The sequence below is a fragment of the Callithrix jacchus genome, chromosome 5 (assembly GCF_049354715.1).
Source record: "Callithrix jacchus isolate 240 chromosome 5, calJac240_pri, whole genome shotgun sequence".
In the NCBI taxonomy this organism is placed as follows: Eukaryota; Metazoa; Chordata; class Mammalia; order Primates; family Cebidae; genus Callithrix; species Callithrix jacchus.
Window position 1 is genome coordinate 68,456,048 of NC_133506.1, and position 13,730 is coordinate 68,469,777.

The following is a 13,730-nucleotide window of genomic DNA, read 5'->3' on the forward strand; positions in this document are numbered from 1 at the left end:
CTGCTCAACGAAATAAGAGAGGATACAAACAGATGGAGAAACATTCCATGTTCATGGTTAGGAAGAATTAATATCGTTAAAATGGCTATACTGCCAAAAGGAATTTACAGAATCAACTCTATCCCCATCAAGCTACTGTTGACTTTCTTCACAGAACTGGAAAGAAACACCATGAACTTCATACGGAACCAAAAGAGAACCCGCATAGCCAAGTCAATTCTATGCAAAAAGAACACAGCGAAGGGCATCACACTACCGGATTTCAAATTATACTACAAGGCTACAGTAATTAAAACAGCATGGTACTGGTACCAAAACAGAGATATAGACCAATGGAACAAAACAGTGGCATTGGAGGCAACACAACATATCTACAACCATACAATCTTTGATAAACCTGACAGAAACAAGCAATGGGGAAAGGATTCCCTGTTTAACAAATGGTGTTGGGAAAACTGGCTAGCCATGTCCAGAAAGCAGAAACTGGACCCCTTCCTGACACCTTACACTAAAATTAACTCCAGATGGATTAAAGACTTAAACATAAGACCTGGCACCATAAAAACCCTAGAAGGAAATCTAGGCAAAACCATCCAGGACATAGGAGTAGGCAAGGACTTCATGAACAAAACACCAAAAGCATTGGCAACAAAAGCCAAAATAGACAAATGGGACCTAATGAAACTCCACAGCTTCTGCATGGCAAAAGAAACAGTCACTAGAGTGAATCAGCAACCAACAGAATGGGAAAAATTTTTTGCAGTCTACCCATCTGACAAAGGGCTGATATCCAGAATTTACAAAGAACTCAAACAGATTTACAGGAAAAAAACAAACAAGCCCATTCAAAAATGGGCAAAGGATATGAACAGATACTTTACGAAAGAAGACATATATGAGGCCAACAATCATATGAAAAAATGCTCATCGTCACTGGTCATCAGAGAGATGCAAATCAAAACCACATTGAGATACCATCTCACGCCAGTTAGAATGGTGATCATTAAAAAATCTGGAGACAACAGATGCTGGAGAGGATGTGGAGAAAAAGGAACACTTTTACACTGTTGGTGGGAGTGTAAATTAGTTCAACCATTGTGGAAGACAGTGTGGCGATTCCTCAAGGCCTTAGAAATAGAAATTCCATTTGACCCAGCAATCCCATTACTGTGTATATATCCAAAGGACTATAAATCATTCTACTATAAGAACACATGCACACGAATGTTCATTGCAGCACTGTTTACAATAGCAAAGACCTGGAATCAACCCAAATGCCCATTCATGATAGACTGGATTGGGAAAATGTGGCATATATACACCATGGAATTTTATGCAGCAATAAAAAATGATTAGTTCGTGTCGTTTGTAGGGACATGGATGAATCTGGAGAACATCATTCTCAGCAAACTGACACAAGAACAGAAAATGAAATACCACATATTCTCACTCATAGGCGGGTGATGAAAAATGAGAACACGAACCCAGGATTGGAGTTCTCATTGTGTCTGCGGAGAGGTGAGTCTGAGCTGCATTTCCAGACTGATCTTTGTTGCTCATGGAACGGGGAAATTCCCAAGTGAAGAGGAGACGCAGGACGCCAGGCAGAATATCTGCCTGGCGAAGCCGGCAGCTGGGTTGGCGGTGGCCAGCCCTACCCAGCGCTCCCCATAGGGCGCACTTGTCCGGGTGCCCCGTTGAACCGGCAACTGGAGACGTGAGAGGGCTGGACTTGAGACTGAGCTAGACTTGGACAGTGGGCCAGCCAAGGGGATTGCAGGAACAGAGCGTTAGGATTGGCCCAGTGGGACGAACAAAACCGCGATTTCAAACAAGGCCAGTGCAGACGGCCCGAGACGCTCTGAGGGGGAGGGGTGGCCACCATTACCGAGGCAACCCACCCCAACTGAGATACACGCCCATTGCTGACACAGCCAGCTGTTGCCGAGGCAACCCTTCCCTACTGAGATACACGCCCACTGCTGATGCAGCCAGCCCTTGCCGAGGCAACCCGTCCCTACTGAGATACACGCCCACTGCTGACGCAGCCTGCCATTGCCGAGGCAACCCGCTACAACAGAGAGACTCCGCCGCAGAGTGTGGCGGAGAACAGCAGAACAGCAGAGCCAGGGCGAGCCTCACAACAGCAGTGCGGAGCCTTGGCAGGAAAACAGTGGCTAGTCTGCATCCTAGCTGGGCAGGACCTCAACGGACATCCAAAAATAAAGCCCAAACCCCTCAACACAGAGCATTTGAGAAAAAAAAGGGTTTTTTTAATGAGCTCTGTTGCAGCAGAATCAAACATAGCAGCCTAACAGCCCTGAATGAACAACACAGCTCACAGCTCAGCAATTAAACCCCTATAAAGTACAAACTGTCTCCTCAAGCAGCTCCCTGACCCCTCTATATCCAAAAGACTGACATTAGGCAGGCATCATCCTGGGACAAAGATAGCAGAAAAAGAAACTGGTAGCATCCCTCGCTGTGCCACAGCTGCTAGAGGTGCACCCCAGACAAGCAGGGTCTGGAGCGGACCTCAGCAGTCGTACAGCGAAGGGGCTAGACTGGTAGAAGGAAAACCAAGCAACAGAAATACTTCATCATCAACATTCAGGGTGTCCACTCAGAGACCCAATCGAAAAGTCAGCAACTACGCAGACGACCAGCGGACAAATCCACAAAGATGGGAAGAAACCAGCGCAAAAAGGAGGAAAACACCCGAAACCAGAACACCTAGCATCCTAGAAAGGACCAAAACTCCTCACCAGCAAGGGAACAAAGCTGGACGGAGAATGACTGTGATGAAATGACAGAATTAGACTTCAGAAGATGGATAATGAGAAACTTTTGTGAGCTAAAAGATCATGTATTAAATCAATGCAAAGAAACTAAGAACCTTGAAAAAAGATTTGAAAAAAGATTTGAGGAAATGATAACAAGAATGGATAACTTAGAGAGGAATATGAATGAATTAAAGGAGCTGAGAAACACAATACGAGAACTTCGCAAAGCATGCACAAGTTTCAATAGCCGAATTGACCAAGCAAAAGAAAGAATATCTGAAGTCGAAGACCAACTCAATGAAATAAAACGAGAAACCAAGATTAGAGAAAAAAATGCAAAATGGAATAAACAAAGTTTCCAAGAAATGTGGGACTATGTGAAAAGACCTAACCTACGTTTGATAGGTGTACCAGTAGGGGACGAAGAGAATGAATCCAAGCTGGAAAATACTCTTCAGGACATCATCCAGGAAAATTTCCCCCACCTAGCAAGACAGGCCAACACTCAATTGCAGGAAATTCAGAGAACACCACAAAGATATTCCGCAAGAAGAGCAACCCCAAGGCACATAATCGTCAGATTCAATAGAGTTGAAATAAAGGAGAGAATACTAAGGGCAGCCAGAGAGAAAGGTCGGGTCACCCACAAAGGGAAGCCCATCAGACTCACAGCAGATCTCTCAGCAGAAACACTACAAGCCAGAAGAGAGTGGGGGCCAATATTCAAGATTCTTAAAGAAAAGAACTTTCAACCCAGAATTTCATATCCAGCCAAACTGAGCTTCAGAAGTGAAGGAAAAATAAAATCCTTTGCGAACAAGCAAGTACTCAGAGATTTTGTCACCACCAGGCCTGCTTTACAAGAGCTCCTAAAAGAGGCACTACACATAGAAAGGATCAACCAGTACCAGCCATTCCAAAATCACACTGAATGCTAAAGAGCATCAACATAATGAAGAATCTCCAACAACTAACAGGCAAAACAGCCACTTAGCATCAAAATGGCAGTATCAAATTCACACATAACAATATTAACCCTAAATGTAAATGGACTAAACACACCAATCAAAAGACACAGACTGGCAAATTGGATAAAAATCCAAAACCCATGAGTGTGCTGTATCCAGGAAACCCATCTCACATGCAAGGATACACAAAGGCTCAAAATAAAGGGATGGAGGAAGATTTACCAAGCAAATGGAAAGCAAAAAAAAGCAGGAGTTGCAATTCTCATCTCTGATAAAATAGACTTTAAAGCAACAAAGATCAAAAGAGACAAAGAAGGCCATTACATAATGGTAAAAGGATCGATACAACAAGAAGAGCTAACGATCCTAAACATATATGGACCCAATGCAGGAGAACCCAGATACATAAGGCAAGTTCTTAATGACTTACAAAAGGACTTAGACTCCCACACAATAATAGTGGGAGACTTTAACACTCCACCGTCAATACTAGACAGATCTACCAGACAAAAAATCAACAAGGATATCCAGGGCTTGAACTCAGACCTGGAGCAAGCAAACCTGATAGACATTTACAGAACTCTCCACCCCAAATCCACAGAATACACATTCTTCTCAGCACCACATCACACCTACTCTAAAATTGACCACATAATTGGAAGTAAAGCACTGCTCAACAAATGCAAAACAACTGAAATCATAACAAACAGCCTCTCAGACCATAGTGCAATCAAGTTAGAACTCACAATTCAGAAACAGACCCAGAACCGCACAGCTTCATGGAAACTGAACAACTGGCTATTGAATGTTGACTGGGTAAACAACGAAATGAAGGCAGAAATAAAGAAGTTCTTTGAAACCAATGAGAATGAAGACACAACGTGCCAGAACCTCTGGGACACATTTAAAGCAGTCTCTAGAGGAAAGTATATAGCAATAAGTGCCCATATGAGGAGAATGGAGAGATCCAAAATTGACACCCTATCATCAAAATTGAAAGAGCTAGAGGACCAAGACCAAAAAAAACTCAAAACCCAGCAGAAGACAAGAAATAACTAAGATCAGAGCTGAACTGAAGGAGATTGAGACACGAAAAACCCTTAAAAAAATCAATAAATCCAAGAGCTGGTTTTTTGAAAAGATCAAAAAAATAGACAGACCACTAGCCAGATTTATTAAAAAGAAAAGAGAGAACAACCAAATAGATGCAATAAAAAATGATAAAGGGGAAATCACCACAGATTCCACAGAAATTCAAACCATCATCAGAGAATATTACAAACAACTCTATGTGCATAAACTAGTAAACCTGGAAGAAATGGACAAATTCCTAGATTCCTGTGTCCTCCCAAGCCTAAACCAGGAGGAAGCTGAAACTATGAATAGACCAATAACAAGGTCTGACGTTGAGGCATCAATTAAGAGCCTACCACACAAAAAAAGCCCAGGTCCAGACGGGTTCACAGCCGAATTCTACCAGACACACAAGGAAGAGCTGGCACCATTTCTTCTAAAACGATTTCAAACAATCCAAAAAGAGGGAATCCTTCCCAGATAATTTTATGAGACCAACATCATTCTGATACCAAAACCCGGCAGAGACCCAACAAGAAAAGAAAACTTCAGGCCAATATCCATGATGAACATAGATGCAAAAATCTTCAATAAAATATTAGCAAGCCGATTGCAACAGCAAATCAAAAAACTTATTCATCATGATCAAGTAGGATTCATCCCGGGGATGCAAGGCTGGTTCAACATACGCAAGTCTATCAATGTAATTCACCACATAAACAGAACCAAAAACAAAAACAACATGATTATCTCAATTGACGCAGAGAAGGCATTTGACAAAATTCAACAGCCCTTTATGCTAAAAACCCTCAATAAACTCGGTATCGATGGAACGTATCTCAAAGTAATAAAAGCTATTTACGACAAACCAACAGCCAATATCATACTGAATGGGCAAAAACTGGAAGCATTCCCTTTGAAATCTGGCACTAGACAAGGATGCCCGCTTTCACCACTCCTATTCAATATAGTACTGGAAGTTCTAGCCAGAGCAATCAGGCAAGAAAAAGAAATAAAGGGTATTCAAATAGGAAAGGTGGAAGCCAAATTGTCTCTCTTTGCAGACGACATGATAGTATACCTAGAAGACCCCATTGCCTCAGCCCAAAAACTCCTGAAACTGATAAGCAACTTCAGCAAAGTCTCAGGATATAAAATCAATGTGCAAAAATCACAAGAATTCGTCTACACCAATAACAGACTTAAAGACAGCCAAATCAAGAGCGAACTGCCATTCACAATTGCTACAAAAAGAATAAAATACCTTGGAATACAACTCACAAGGAACGTAAGAGACCTCTTCAAGGAGAACTACAAACCACTGCTCAACGAAATCAGAGAGGACACAAACAGATGGAGAAACATTCCATGTTCATGGTTAGGAAGAATTAATATCGTGAAAATGGCTATACTGCCCAAAGTAATTTACAGAATCAACGCTATCCCCATCAAGCTACCATCGACTTTCTTCACAGAACTGGAAAAAACCACCATGAACTTCATATGGAACCAAAAGAGAGCCCGCATAGCCAAGTCAATTCTAAGCAAAAAGAACACAGCGGGGGGCATCACACTACCGGATTTAAAACTATACTACAAGGCTACAGTAATCAAAACAGCATGGTACTGGTACCAAAACAGAGATATAGACCAATGGAACAAAACAGAGGCACCGGAGGCAACACAACATACATACAACTATACAATCTTTGATAAACCTGACAAAAACAAGCAATGGGGAAAGGATTCCATGTTTAACAAATGGTGTTGGGAAAACTGGCTAGCCATGTGCAGAAAGCAGAAACTGGACCCCTTCCTGACACCTTACACTAAAATTAACTCCAGATGGATTAAAGACTTAAACATAAGACCTGGCACCATAAAAACCCTAGAAGGAAATCTAGGCAAAACTATCCAGGACATAGGAGTAGGCAAGGACTTCATGAACAAAACACCAAGAGCATTGGCAACAAAAGCCAAAATAGACAAATGGGACCTAATGAAACTCCACAGCTTCTGCACGGCAAAAGAAACAGTCACTAGAGTGGATCGGCAACCAACAGAATGGGAAAAAATTTTCGCAGTCTACCCATCTGACAAAGGGCTGATATCCAGAATTTACAAACAACTCAAGCAGATTTACAGGAAAAAAACAAACAAGCCCATTCAAAAGTGGGCAAAGGATATGAACAGATACTTTACGAAAGAAGACATATATGAGGCCAACAATCATATGAAAAAATGCTCATCGTCACTGGTCATCAGAGAGATGCAAATCAAAACCACATTGAGATACCATCTCACGCCAGTTAGAATGGCGATCATTAAAAAATCTGGAGACAACAGATGCTGGAGAGGATGTGGAGAAAAAGGAACACTTTTACACTGTTGGTGGGAGTGTAAATTAGTTCAACCATTGTGGAAGACAGTGTGGCGATTCCTCAAGGCCTTAGAAATAGAAATTCCATTTGACCCAGCAATCCCATTACTGGGTATATATCCAAAAGACTATAAATCGTTCTACTATAAGGACACATGTACACGAATATTCATTGCAGCACTGTTTACAATAGCAAAGACCTGGAATCAACCCAAATGCCCATTGATAATAGACTGGATTGGAAAAATGTGGCACATATACACCATGGAATATTATGCAGCAATCAGAAACGATGAGTTCGTGTCGTTTGTAGGGACATGGATGAATCTGGAAAACATCATCCTCAGCAAACTGACACAAGAACAGAAAATGAAACACCGCATATTCTCACTCATAGGTGGGTGATGAAAAATGAGAACACATGGACACAGGGAGGGGAGTACTAAACACTGGGGTCTATTGGGGGGGAAAGGGGAGGGCCAGTGGGAGGGGGAGGTGGGGAGGGATAGCCTGGGGAGAAATGCCAAATGTGGGTGAAGGGGAGAAGAAAAGAAAGCACACTGCCATGTGTGTACCTACGCAACTGTCTTGCATGCTCTGCTCATGTACCCCAAAACCTATAATCCAATAAAAAATTAAAAAAAAAAAGAAAAATGAGAACACATGGGCACAGGGAGGGGAGTACTGAATACTGGGGTTTATTGGGGGGAAAAGTGGAGGGCCAGTGAAGGGGGGAGCTGGGGAGGTGAAGGGGAGAAAGGAAGCAAAACAGACTGCCATGTGTGTACCTATGCAACTGTCTTGCATGTTCTGCACATGTACCCCAATACCTAAAATGCAATAAAAAATTTAAAAAAAAGAAAATATACATATTTTCAAGGGTGTAAACTTGTCACAAGTCAATGACTAACTGTCTTTGTTTAAACCTATTTTTTTCTCCTGCCTTTATCTTCCCATGCCAAAACTAATATAAGCAAGGAATTTTCCTTTATGTGGGGCTGGCAGGCATTACAGGCAGTAAGGCCACTGTCAGCTGGAGCTCCAATAAAGATGTTCTCTTGTGTCTCTTGGTCTCTCTGTTCTTCTCGGCATGAATTTCCACAACAGGCAGAGGAAATTTCCCAATGTTCCTTAAGTTCTTTTTTTTTCCTGAGAATATCCTGTAGCTATTTTATTTTTCTACCATTTTTTATTGTCAGTTATATAAGAATTACATTTATTCATAAATGCTAAATCTAAGCATTATATTAGTTGCTTTTTTTTTTTTTTGAGACAGGGTCTCACTCCATCACTCAGGTTAGAGGGCAGTGGGACAATCAAGACTCACTGCAGCCTTGGTTTTCTGGGCTCAGGTGATCCTCCCACTTCAGCCTCCTGAGTAGATGAGACTAGAGGCGCACATCCCAACACCCGGCTAAATTTATTTGTAATTTTTGTAGAGATAGGGTTTTGCCATGTTGCCCAGGCTGTTCTGGAACTCCTGAGCTCAAGTGACTCACCCACCTCGGCCTCCCAAAGCAATGGGATTACAGGCGTGAGCCACTGCACCTGGCCTTGTACCAAGCACTTCTACATACATCACTGAGCTCATTTATATCATAATTCTGAAAGGAGAGGTCAAAAATATGCAAGCTGCAGGATTTTCCCCAGGTCCTCTTACTTTACTTCTAGTGCTCGTCCACCAAATCATGGTTACTTCTGTGTTGTAAATATGTAAATATAAAAGAAGCTTTTTATTTCAAAACACCAGTGGTAAAAAAGAAGTTATAGAGCTTTTCTTAGAAAATCCTCAGACTATCTGCTATTGCAATAACTTCTGTTTCCTCTTTACAGTGTTTGAAACAGAAATAAGCATGAAACAGGGAAAAATACACTGAAGTAGTTTTCTAAGAACAAAATAGTTATCAACAAATCATCACTAAGTTTCTGTTATAGCATATCATTGTTTTCAAAGCTCTTTGTGCTGAAATGAGATGCTACTTGGAGCAAACTGTGATGTCCCCAAAAGTAAGGGGTATGGCATCTGAAGTACGGCCTCTGAACTGGCTATACATTTCATCCTTACTACCAGTAGAAATAATCATCTAACCTCTCCATTAATATATTAGAAAGATGAAATCATGTCTGAAAGCTGGAATGTTTGTTGTTAGCAAGGGTTTTGAGATTGTGGAAAGATCATTAATTCCTATCAATAATAACAAATGTTTCTCCTTTGGATAAGGCCACTGTGAAAGTCACTACTTGACCCTTGCAGACAAATGAAGTTGAATTAAGAAAATGACGTTATACAATGGGCCGAAAATTCCAGAACCACTGTCACCACCCCCAAATATGTCTGTGTGTGTGTGTGTGTGTGTGAGAGAGAGAGAGAGAGAGAGATTCAAAAATCCATTAGAATTCCAAGTTGAATAGAGTTGTTTTTAAAATTATATTCACCTACAAAAGCATATCTGAAAATGGCCAAAGAAAATACCTCAGAATCCATTTTCTTTTGAGCCGTTTCTAGCTCCTTTTGTTTACTGGTCAGAATCTGATCTTGTACTATTCTGGCATTCTGTTCTTCAAAAAGTTGCTGCTGGGCATCTGTTTGCTGCTGCTTGACATAGAGATAACATAGAGGTGTTTGTCTAATAGCACTGAAAAAAAAGACTAAAGGGTTAATTAAGAGCAGAGCCTCACTTGACTGAGCATGGTGGCTCATGCCTGTAATCCCAGCACTTTGGGAGGCCAAGGTCTGAGGATCATGAAGTCAGGAGATGGAGACCATCCTGGCCAACATAGTGAAACCCCATCTCTACTAAAAATACAAAAATTAGGCATGGTGGTGCACGCCTGTAGTCCCAGCTACTTCGGAGGCTGAGGCAGGAGAATCACTTGAACCTAGGAGGCAGAGGTTGCAGTGAGCCGAGACTGCACCACTGCACTGCAGCCTGGATAACAGAGTGAGACTCTGCCTAAAAAAAAAGTGAGAAAAAAAAAAAAAACAGAGCCCCTCTTATAAAATGGTTAAAAGAAAGTAGCCTGTTAAAACACAAGAACTTTTATCCCTCAAGAATCACTCAAATCTTAATTGCATACATAACAATTACATTTGTCAAAGAGGAAAAACAGTTCTTAAATACGGGAAGATACAGCATTGTAAAATAAAATTTCTTTCAAAACATTTAACTAGTGTCATTATAGTTTCAAAGCTATTTAGCCTGTATTTTAACATAAAAATGTGTAAACTCATTTAGTGATTAAACTCTTCTTCCATTCTGAAAACATAAACTGAGCATCTATTTAGATGCCAAGGTTTACAATAAATAATTTGAGCTATAAATGTCATAGTTCATTTTTAAGAGGAGATAACAGTTTTGGTTTGTTTTAAACCTAAATGATATACACGAAGCCAAAAAAAGTATAAGCAATACTGATGAAACATTAAGTTAGAAATACGAAGTTTTCACCAAAGATTAATTTACCAGATCCAAGTTGTTTCTTACCATCCTCAATTCCTTAATGAGTTTTCTCAGAGTCCATTGAAGTTCTTGAATCATTTCAGCCTTTCCCCTACATTCCTCTTCTTTTATTCTTAACTGTTCATTAACTTTATTACACAACATTTCGGCATTTTCTTTCTTCTCTTTTTCTTGTTTTAAGGCAAGTCTGCAGTTAAATATGGATATTAAAATGTGTTTTGTTAGAAAATAAACATGTTTATTTTGTCATCTGGCTCTTCCATGTGGGTTTATAATCCTCATAAAAACTCCTATGTTCTTGTTTCCTTTCTAGTTCTCATGTTTTTAATTTCTCACTCCATTCTCTTCCGAGGGCCATATATGTTAGCGAAGTAGCGAGGAAAGAAACATTCTGTTAACTGGTAAGTTTCTGTTACTAGTAAACCTGTGAAGAGCATATTTGAATTTTCTCAGCAAAGTTACAAGTTGAAAATTACTTCTTTTTCATGTTTTGCAAATTGAAAATTAGTTAATTAGATCATTTAGAGTTAGCTAACTTAAAATAAGTTACTATTTACAAACAAGTTTAGAAATTCACTAGAAATACATTTTCCTCTTTATGAAATATTGTATGTGTAGCCTGAAAAATGACTTACAGTGTAAGATAACACCTTCAGATGTCATTCACACAACGTGTGTCTGCAGACTCCTATAATCCAAGACTAGGCTAAGCTGTTTAATAACTGTTACCCCCATACTTTTTATGTCTCTCTTTTTGGTAACACTTTCAACTTATCTCCTTGATTCTTATGCATTTTATAAACAATGTTTTAATTCCTTTTGGAACAAGAGAGGATCTAATATTTCATTTAAAAGTAAAGGATAATGTGTGTTCCAACGTCTAATTTGGAATTAATTTTATCTGCATACAAAGATGTGGAATAAACTAATCATCAATTACTTTCCATTTTACTTTTTATTTCATGCATATTTAGAATAAAAATGGGAAGTCCTAGCCAGAGCAATCAGTCAAGAGAAAGAAAGAAAGTACATCCAAATTGGAAAAGAGAAAGTCAAACTATCTGTTTGCCCAAGAGATAATCTTTTAGCTTAGAACACCCTAAATGCTCCTGGATTTGATCAATGAAATCAGTAAAAGTCTCAGGTTACAAAATCAATGTACACAAATCAGTAGCACTAGTATACATCAAGAATGGCCAAGGTGAGAATCAAATCAAGAACCTAGTCCCTTTTATGATAGTGATGGCAACAACAACAAAAAATTAACCTTTTAGGATCTTTCACCTCCTTGGTAACCAAGATAAAAGATCTCTAAAAGGAGAACTACAAAGCACTGCTGAAGACATCTTTCATAGGAAAAAAGGAAATCACAGATGACACAAACAAATGGAAATATGCCCTTTGTTCATAGAAGAATTAATATATTGAAAATGACCATATTAACCAAAGCAATTTCCAGATTCAATGCAATTCCTATCAAAATACTACTGTCATTCTTTATAAAATTAGAGAAAGTACTTCTAAAATTTACAAGGAATAAAAAAAGAACCCGACTAGCTGAAGCAATCCCAAGCAAAAAGAATGAAGCCAGAGGCATCACAATACCAGATTTCAAACCACACGAGAAGCCTAAAGTAACCAAAACAGCATGGTACTGGTATAAAAGTAGATACACAGACCAGTGGAACAGAATACAGAACGTAGAAATAAAGCCAAATATGTATAACCAACTGACCTTTCACAAAGTGTACAAAGACATAAACCGGGCAAAGAACACCCTATTCAATAAATGGTGTTGGGAAAATTGAATAGCTACATATAGAAGAATGAAACTGGATCCCTATCTCTCACCATATATAAATATTAACTCAAGATGGATTAGGCCCTAACATGGTGGCTTCTGTCTGTAATCCCAGCACTTTGGGAGGCCAAGGCTGGAGAATGGCTTGAGCCCAGGAGTTCAAGACCAGCATGGACAACATAGTGAGATCTTGTCTCTACCAAAAAATATTTTTTATTTTTAATTAAAAAAGAGATGAATTAAAAACTTAAATCTATAACCTGAAACCACAAAAAAATCTGGAAGAAAGTGTAGGAGAAAACTCTTCTGGACACTGGCCTAGGCAAATTATTTATGACAAAGACCCCAGAACAAAAAGCAACAAAAACAAAAATAAATACATGGGACCTAATTAAATGAAAAGTCTTCTGCACAGCAAAAGAAATAATCATAAGAGTAAACAGACAACCTACAGAATAGGAGAAAGTATTTGCAAACTATGCATCTGACAAGGGACAAACAAAGCAGCAAGAAAAATATAAATAATCCCATCAAAAAGTGCACAAATGACATGAACAGGGGAGGGCCAGTGGGAGGGGGAGGTGGGGAGGGATAGCCTGGGGAGAAATGCCAAATGTGGGTGAAGGGGAGAAGAAAAGCAAAGCACACTGCCATGTGTGTACCTACGCAACTGTCTTGCATGCTCTGCTCATGTACCCCAAAACCTATAATCCAATAAAAAATTAAAAAAAAAAAAACTAGAACAGACATTTCTCAAAAGAAGATGCACAAATGGCCAACAAACACAGTTAAAAATTCCCAACATCACTAATATTCAGGGAAATGCAAACTAAAATAACAAGGAGATATCCCCGTATTCCCAGCCAGCATCCTCATTATTGAAAACAATAGAAAGATGTTGGTGCAGATGTGGTGAAAAGGGAATGCCTGCTCATACATTGCTGATGGGAATGAAAATTAGTACAACTTCTATGAAAAACAGTAGGAAGATTTCTCAAAGAGCTAAAATAGAGCTACCATGCACTCCAACAATCCCCTATTGAGTATCTACCCAAAGGAAAAGATATCATTACATCAAAAAGACATCGGCAAATGTTTGTTTACTGCAGCACATTTTGCAATTGCAAAGATATGAAATCGACCTCAGTGTCCGTCAACCAGTGAATGGAATAAATGATACGTGGTATATGTACACCGTGGAGTACTCCTCAGCCATAAGAAGAATGAAGTAATGCCTTTTGCAGCAACTTGGAAGGGACTGGA

General features: G+C 39.7%; 1 protein-coding gene across 7 annotated transcripts in view; it reads right to left on the reverse strand.

Moving 5' to 3' along the window:
* Positions 1–13,730, reverse strand: part of LOC103791277 (POTE ankyrin domain family member A-like) — a 117,668-nt gene that overhangs the window by 39,882 nt on the left and 64,056 nt on the right. For 3 of the 7 annotated variants that reach the window (XM_078372542.1, XM_078372540.1, XM_054255014.2), the window contains 2 exons: positions 10,691–10,853; positions 9,679–9,801 (listed from right to left, as the gene is read on the reverse strand). In XM_078372542.1, coding sequence (XP_078228668.1) covers positions 9,679–9,801; positions 10,691–10,853 — 286 coding nt within the window. The remainder of the gene's footprint in view (positions 1–9,678; positions 9,802–10,690; positions 10,854–13,730) is intronic. The other 4 variants (XM_078372544.1, XM_078372541.1, XM_078372543.1 and 1 more) reach the window with 3 other exon arrangements.